Source organism: Mus pahari, chromosome 17 (genome assembly GCF_900095145.1).
Source record: "Mus pahari chromosome 17, PAHARI_EIJ_v1.1, whole genome shotgun sequence".
In the NCBI taxonomy this organism is placed as follows: domain Eukaryota; kingdom Metazoa; phylum Chordata; class Mammalia; order Rodentia; family Muridae; genus Mus; species Mus pahari.
In genome coordinates, this window is record NC_034606.1 from 67019974 (window position 1) to 67028846 (window position 8873).

Sequence of the window (8873 nt, forward strand, 5' to 3'; positions counted from 1 at the left end):
TTACTTTGCTCTTAAAGCATCTGGGACTTGGGTGGTGGTGTATGCCTTTAATTTCAGCACTCTTTGAGTTCAAGTCAGCTTGAAATATGTAGTGCGACCCTGTTTTCCCAAAAGAACATTAGAATTGAACTCTGCTTTTGGAGAAGTTTAGTTATTCTAGAGTGTTATATATCTGCCCTTTCTACAAGTGGGGCTGTTTAGGTTTGAGGATAAAATTATAATAAAGTCAGTGTCTCAGTTGAGCTACAGTTAATGTGTTATGGAATTATTACTCTTTAGTACTAGATAATGCAAATGTAATCTGAAGCTCAAAAACAAATTTGAAATTCTTGTCAGTATCATAAGGTAATGGTTTTGACACCCCAACAGCATAGGCATTGTTGTTGATTTATTTGTAGCTATCTCACTTGGTTTCAATATTGCTCTGGTTAATTTGCCATGGAATGGAGGCTACATTGTGGGGATAGAAACAAAAGCTAATTCTTGGGATGAGAAACTGTCTTGGAGTTTGCCTTGATTTGTTAATCAGGAATTGAAGTGGGACCTTTAGGTTTTAAAATTCAAGGTTTTAATAGCAGTATTCCAAAAAGATTGTATAGTGCAAATTTAGGTACAAATTGTAGAAATTGGTAAATGGTATTCTTGTGTGGAGCTGTGCAACTCTTAATTTGTTTTTGTTTGTTTGTTTATCAAGTTGATTGGCTGCATAATCGGGCGTCAGGGCGCCAAAATCAATGAGATCCGTCAGATGTCTGGGGCGCAGATCAAAATTGCAAACCCAGTGGAAGGATCTACTGATCGGCAGGTTACCATCACTGGATCTGCTGCCAGCATTAGCCTGGCTCAATATCTAATCAATGTCAGGTAAGTTTGACCAATCTTTTTACTTTACTGGGTCAACATAATAGGGAGGGAAAGGGTTGCCGCACAACAAGTGTGGGTTTTTTTTCCCCCTTAAGTTCTGCTTTTTTCCCTGTCTTTAATGTAGCAGAGAAAACAAGAAGATTGTAGTAAGTTTTCATGGGGTTGTTTTGGGGAAGTGGAAAAGGTGGTATAGTATGTGCCTGTGCTGAATAGGACAAAGCTCTAGTAATAACAGGCTCACTGAAACACATTTGGATTTTGCTTGTTTTCACACATCATGTAGACAGATCATTTATTTTTGAATTTGGAGTTCAAAGCACCTTGAATTTTTAAGGTTAATGATATGTCTAAGTAGCTTCTTAGAAATAGCTGTCAACATTTATTCTGCAGACATTTTTCAAATGACAAGTATGTTCTATTGTTTGTGAAAAAATGAAGCAGACTTAGGAGTGCTCCAGATACATTGGTAGTTTTTATCCCATTGCTCACCCTATTCTCATAACTTCCATAAATGACTTCCTTGGGTTTTATTTCCCCATATTTAGGTGCTGTTGCTATACTCTCAGTTGTAGGACAATTGTGTATAATGAATGTGCATCCTACTGGGTGTTTGTTGCTTAGTGCTGCTTCAGTCACATTTTCAGATGGACTTAGTTATATCTTACATAGGAAGACATTATTGTCTTTTTTTTTATTTATTCTCTTCCACATAAAAATTAAGAGTTCTTGAATCTAAGAAAAGGTGTCAGGGATATGAAGCCTATATTCATGTTATACATGTGCTTATGTATTTATACCAGACTCTCATACCCCTAGTTGTAAACACTGTCAATATGCCAGTGATGGTCTTTTGTATTTATATTTCTGTGCCTTGAGCTAATGCTGTAAAAAGGATGATACAGCCCAGCCCCTCATATGGGAGGCAGAGATAGGTAGACCTGTATATAATTTGAGGTCAGGCTAGGCTAGAGTGAGTTCCAAGAAAACCAAGCTACACAGAGAAACCCTGTCTTGAAAGGAAAAACAACAACAAAAAAGTTAAATCTAGACATAACTTTGTTTTATTTACTATGTCTAGTTTTTAATATTGAATTCAATAATAGCAATTTTATACAGAGCCTGTTAGTAAAAAACTTATTTTTAGTTCACATGGGAGGTAAGTTTTATGTGGCAAAAATGCTAGAAATTGTTACCTTCGGCTTTGGTGTTTTAATAAGTTAGTGTCTACATTGTGGAGGAGACAGAGCTTCATTACTTGAAGAAGCTGCAGAATTGCTTTAATTAAACAGCTGAGTGAAACTATGCAAACATTGAATTTGGATCACAACTTTTTAAAGCCTTATCACCGGTACCAGAAGATGCACAAATATGCTTTTTATCTTTCTGTTTTGCCGAAATTGAATGAGAAAAACAAACTGGTTTTGTTATTGGTTTTGTTATTGTTCAGTTCCTTAATGGACTGAACTGGCTCTGAACAAGCTAAACAGTTATAAAGAGCTTTTCTGCCCTTGGAAGTAGGCTTGTGCAGCAGGTTGTTGGATCTCAGCAAATGCCTGTAACAATGGCTTACATACGGACTATATGTAGCCAATTTTAAAAGTAGGAACACATTATTTTTGCTTTTTAGACACAAAAGTTGGTAGTACTTGATTATTTTCAACTCTAAAGTCTAGGAATGGTCAATTGACATAAAGAGGCTACTTCTCACCAGAAAAGCTTCCCTAGATCTTACCTATACTTGTTTTTAGCATTTTTCTTTGACAATGCTACATTCTTTGTAGTCTTTGTGACCTACTTTGAACTTCTTTTGCCTTCCATTTAATATTTTGGTTCATTTGCCATGCAGCTGTAAATAGGTAAATATTAGCTACAGGAAAATTTGTGTTAGGCATGCAGGGTGATTCACACCACTAGCACTGAGGAGGTTGAGGCAAGAGGCTCCATTTAAGCTAACCTGGGCTACATAGGCCCTGTCTCCCAAACAGGGTTTTTTGTTGTTGTTGCTTACATTACAAAGTTTTAACTCTTTCAAAGTAATTTTTTTTTGTTTATGTTTTTAAACACTGTTGGGGGCTAGACTTAGAGATTTTTGTGTATGTTAGGCAATTCCCACCCATCTTGGTTTTTTTTTTTTTTTTTTTTTTTTTGAAAGAGGGTATTAAAAGTTGCCTTAAAGGCTATTCCCTATTGTAGCCTAGGCTGGTGTGGACTCTGTTTGCCTCAGCTTCTGTAGTAGCTGTGCCACCATGGTTTGGCCACTTTACTCTCGTATCTGGGTTGGGTCAGTCTATCAGACAGTTGGAATTATGCGCTCTATGACTCCTTTTCCCACTCTTGTCTGCTGTGTCTTTATCAAAGTAGTTTTAAGAAGCATTGTGTATGTCAGGGGGTGGGGGGGCTGGTAATATTGACATTTTAGAGGGTGGGGCACAGGCTATAAAAGTTTGTTATAAGTTGATATTAGACCTTCCTAATTGGCAGCCAAAGGCACTTACTGATATAACTGAAGCGGATTTTGTCCTGTACTTTTTCCCTATTGTGGTCTTCCCTTCCACCCACCCTTTTTTTTGTTCCTTTTTTCCTCTGTTACAGTTTAGAAAACGCTAAACCCTCCTCCCAGGCAGCCTCCGTCACGATCCCTGATCACCTCAGCATCAACCTCTCTCAACCCTCCACCCCTTCTTCTTCTTCTTCCTCTTCCACCACCACCCCCTCGCTCGCCACAGCGGGGACTTCCGACGCACCCTCCAGCCTCCCCAACCCTCTTCCGACCGCCCCTTGTGTCTCCAGTCTGCTTGGCATGAAACCCATCCCTCTCCTGGCTCTAAATGTTGTGTCTGCTGCTAAGGGTACCGGGGCTTCAGCTACCACCACCACCACCTCTACTGTGCCATGTGTAACTAACAAACTGAAAGGCGAGAAGCAGAGATTCTCTCCCTACTGAGTGCTTATCTTGGCATTTCTTCAAGTGTTGGCTTATTTTGTTTTTCTTTGTTAACATTGGTGAGAACCAAACTATTGTGAGCTTGTGATCATTTTCTTTTACTACTTTGGGGGATAACTGGGTGGGGATGGGAACGGGGATAATACTTGTTTAGGTTTAGGTCTTCACAGCTCAGTGCCTGTTCAGAGTCTGACTTGTTGATTGAAATCTCTATCTAGAGCCACAGTTCTCACTCTTTAATTCTGTTATACTTTTTTGTAGCTTTATTCTGCCTTGCAATATAAAAAATGTGTTAGGCTCTGTGTTGATGAATAAAAGCTTCTCCTTTAATCTTTTCTTTTTTTTTTCTTTTTTTTCTTTTTTTTACTTTATTTAATGGTTAAAGCTGTCAGCTGGCCTTCTTGGCCGAATCTGTGTTCTAGTTATAATAAAGTTGCCACAGTAAGAACAGTAGCTCACTGTGTGATGTGACGGGTGAAGGGTGGGGATTTGTGATTTGTGCCTTGTCAGATTGGATGGTTGTGCAGCCTTTTTGTATCTTACATGAATTTTGTAATCCTTTGTCAATATTTCCAAGTAGAAGGGTCTTCAGTAGTTTAAATACTGATGATCCTTCATAGTTGACCAGAAGCTTTTAAGTCAAGAACACACTTACTTTGCTAACACACCAATAGTTGTAATGATGTGTCTTTGTCTGAGCTCTTTTCTCTGGTGAGTAGTCATTTCAAAGGCATATACAGACTGACTTCTTTAGCCATAAGATGGGCAGTGTTCAATGTCAAGAGTTGAGTAGCTTTTGCCTTATATTCCTTTAATGGATCATTAGATACTGCTTCTGGGATACTAGCGAAGGCTTATATAGATTGATTGTTGTTCATTCTAAATATTGCTCAGTCAAGTTCATTTACCTTCTATTTCCTACCTGTCTTTCTCACTAACAACAGTACCATGAGTGGGAGATAATATGCTTATATTTGAATGATTTCTGTAATGGGAAATAGAAAAGAGATCCTAAGAAAATATAAACTTTATGAATGATTTGTCAGGACTAATTGTTGTGCTGTGCTTTTACACAGTGCTGCACTTAGCTCTTGGTGTGGGCTTTCTCCCTTTTGCTGGTGTGGGACTTGATCCCATAGTAGTTTACTGCCTAGGCACACCTTGGCCACTTTTAAAAACCAAAATAAGCCACAGACGTTTTTTTACAAGAAAAAAGAAATGGGTGTTCTAATGGGTGTTTTGTGTCTGAGGCTTAGGCAGTGGCAGGATATTTGCTGGGCCCTGGGTTTGTTTTCTAGCATTTAAAAACTAAAAGGAAGCCGGGCGGTGGTGGTGCACATCTTTGATCCCAATACTCGGGAGGCAGAGGCAGGCGGATTTGTTCGAGTTCGAGGCCAACCTGGTCTACAGAGTGAGTTCCAGGACAGCCAGGGCTATACAGAGAAACCCTGTCTTGAAAAACAAACAAACAAAAACAAAACAAAACAAAAAAAACCTAAAAGGAGGCGATGAGAAAGTCCTTGATAATCCAAGGTTCATATTGAGAGTTTTCTTTACTGGTAGGTAGGCAGTGAAGGTTTCTAGGTTTTGTTTTGTTTTGTTTTGTGATGATCTTTTCCAAACATCCCTTAGGGTAACATTGTTGAACAACATCATAAAGACAATAGTTGTTCATGCTTGTTATTAATCTTTCAGTTTCTGGTGTTATTGTGGCTCCTTTCTTCCGGCCTAGCTTTACACATCTACTTACACATATCCCAAGTCTGGGTCAAGATCCCCCCCCCCCCAAGACTCTGTGTGTGTGTGTGTGTGTGTGTGTGTGTGTGTGTGTGTGTGTGTGTGTGTGTGTGTGTAGTCTTAGCTGTCCATGCACTACTCTCCATCCAGCCTGGGTCAAGGATTTTTGGTTTATGGGTCGACGTTAGCCGCCTCCTATGTTGTGTGGATGTTGTGTAGTTTCAACTCTTTTTATAGTTAAAACTTACTATGGTGATAACCATCTTCATTGAGATTTGGGTTTTAACTTTGTCCGTTGGGAGGCCTTTTAGCCTTAATCCAACAAATATCCTCAAAGATTTGCTGGGAATAATCCAGATGTTCAAGGGGCTTGATACCTTAATTTTAAACATGTTTTTGGTGTGAAGATATTTAAGAGCTTGAAGCTCCTATGAGTCTGATCTCAAAAGTCATTGTATTTCTGGTTGAGATTTCCCTCTATAACTCATTTAGTGCATCTTGCTCTTTAAATTTCTGATAAGACTTTATTATGAGTACTGAATAGTTCTTGAGCTGTTTATATGGCCACAGTACTACTGACCTGTATGGTTGTTTTTTTTAGATACTAGATTAAAGCTATCCATTTACATTGAAACTTTCTTTCCCACTGGTCTCTTATTATTCAGTTTGTGAAAATGTTGGATCTCATAGAATTGGAGTCACAGACATTTGTGAGCCACCGTGTGTGTTCTAGGAATAAAATCTGATTCCCTACAAGAGCAACAAGTGTCCTTAACCACTGAGCAATATCTTGAGACCCTTATCATTGGGTCATCCAATTTTGAGATAGGCAAGATTCTGCTGCGTTCAGGTTTTGTTGTTGCTGTTCATAGGTCCATGTGTTGGGCCTAGGTGTGTATGTACCATAGTGTACAAGTGGAGGTCATTGTTGGTTTCAGATAGTCCTTTTAATCACTAAAAAAGCTGACTTTCCAGTTTCTAGGATTCACCTTTCTCTGCCTCTGATTTGTGGTTGATGTGCTGGGACTACAGATGCCATGCACTATCTTATATACTGCATCTGTTTTAACACTGGGTTTTTTAAAACAGGTCTATGTGTTCAGATGACAAACCCTGTATCTGAGCCATTTCCACAGCCCATGTAGGCCTGATGTGAGTTGTGTGCATGAGAACATGTACGGGTGTGTGGAGTTCAAAAACTGATTTTGTTCTTTTCCTCGGTCTTTTATTTTTTGAGATTTTTGACTGAGCTTGGAGTTCACTGATTTGGCTAGACTATATGCCCTCCTCTCCACTTCCCCTGCATTGGTATTCCAGGTGGACATTGCCACTTTTGGCATTTTTATATTGGGGCCAGGTCCTCATTGCTTGAACTCCTCTTACTTCCTTTTGAAAGAACTAAAGATTCTCCTCCATGCTGCATTTTATCTATGAGAGGTTTCACTCTTGCATAGTTTCAGATCTCACATGTATATTTAAAGTTTAGGCACATTAGGGTAATAACATAGACAGGACAAATAATTTCTGACTTTAAAGAAAACACAGTTTTTAATTGAAGAATGACTTCTCTGGTTTCCGAGATATAAACCTTCCCCTTTAGTATTTGTACATTTAATGCACACTAGGTATTAAGCCAAACATCACAAATGGATGTCAGCTCTTTGTGAAGCTAAGCAAGTTAAGCTTGTGGTGTGGATCTGAGACATCTCTAGTTGTGTTCAGAATGAGGCATTTTGCTGCTACCCAGTGATAATGACATGTATACTGAATGCCTTTCTCTCAAAACTTAATTGTATTCCAGGACCTCAAATGACTTATTTGAAACAAGTAGAAAGGCACTGTAGCCAGGCGTATTTACAAGGAGAATTTGGCACCAGTAAGGACACAGATTTTGGATTTTGAAGAGTTAAGGAACTGAATTTTGAAGCCTTGATACTTGTTTTCCTGTTGGTATATGTCCTAAAATTATCAGCTTGAAAACAATAATTGAATTTTTCACTATAGTTCCTATTCTTACTCCTCCCTGTGACGCCCTTTAAGTATTGTTAAAATTATATAATATCTTTAAATGTTGTGCTCCAACACGAAGTTACTTCACATTGGTTGTCAGTTCTTGTGTAAACACATGATAGGATCAACTCCTTGAAGCCTAATGTTCTCTAGAAATGCTTTCAGTTTCCAAAGACTAAAACATGAAGAGACAGTGTCACCAACTTAACATCATTAGTTATGTTCTTCTGAGAACACCTCAGGAACCTTGGGTGTAGTGGTGTTACATAAACAACCTTGTGCACCATAGTACTAGCTAGTCTAAGAAACCTTGAAATATGCCTTGGTGTAATAAATTGTAGCTAGGTAAACTGACTTATTCTTGTTTGTTTTTGTTTTTACAGGCTTTCCTCGGAGACAGGTGGCATGGGGAGCAGCTAGAACAGAGCAGATTCATCCATAATCCCTTTCTGCTGTTCACCACCACCCATGATCCATCTGTGTAGTTTCTGAACAGTCAGCAATTCCAGGTTTTAAAATAGTTTGTAAATTTTCAGTTTCTACACACTTTATCATCCACTCATGATTTTTTAATTAAAGTGTTTTAATTCCTTTCTCTGTTCAGCAGTTATGCTGAGATATCCATATTTAGTTTTATAAGCTTCTCCCCCTTTTGTTTTTTTTTTTGGCTCATGAATTTTTGTTTGTCATGGAAATGTAAGAGTGGATTATTAATACATTTCAGTTTAGTTCTGTAATGTCAGGAATTTTTCAAAAAAAAAAATTAAAAGATGGACTGGAGCTTTTTCTTTGTGAATAGAAACTGGATGCCACAGTGATGATATGGGTGTCATTCCTGTCTGATGTCATTTTACCTGTTAACCCCCACAGAGCCCTGATTCAGTTGAAATAGTTAATGGACTTTCTTCCTTTTTTTACCATTCCAATTTATTTTTAATTTGCCCTCAATCCCCTCCCCCTCCATGATACTGGGTAGCCTCTGAAAACTTGTTTACGAAGATTGACAATTACACTTACCCCTAGGATTGTAGAGCAGCTGGTGCATTTATGGAGCTGGGACAGGAACTCGTGGAGAGTAAGCTTGGGAATGACTGCCCCTTATTCTACCTTGCATACTTTAAGTTCATTTAGTTTTCTCCATAGGTGTTTTGAGACCTCCTTATATTTCTTGTCCTGAAATCATTTAGAAAAGTCTACCTGCTATCATCTATGTTAACTTAGAAAGTAACTTGTCCAAATTCCTCTGATAAGACCTTAAATCCAAGGTGTAAACCATGTATTACCACTCCAGACTCATTCACCAAGAAAACCTCGACAG

The 8873-nt window shown here is 38.5% G+C and overlaps 1 protein-coding gene across 1 annotated transcript in view; it reads left to right on the forward strand.

Annotated features, from left to right (window-relative positions):
* Positions 1 to 3937, forward strand: part of Pcbp2 (poly(rC) binding protein 2) — a 19991-nt gene extending 16054 nt beyond the window's left edge. The window contains exons 14-15 of the mRNA XM_029547738.1: positions 695 to 864; positions 3457 to 3937. Coding sequence (XP_029403598.1) covers positions 695 to 864; positions 3457 to 3808 — 522 coding nt within the window. The 3' untranslated portion in view covers positions 3809 to 3937. The remainder of the gene's footprint in view (positions 1 to 694; positions 865 to 3456) is intronic.
* The last annotated feature ends 4936 nt before the right edge of the window (positions 3938 to 8873 follow it).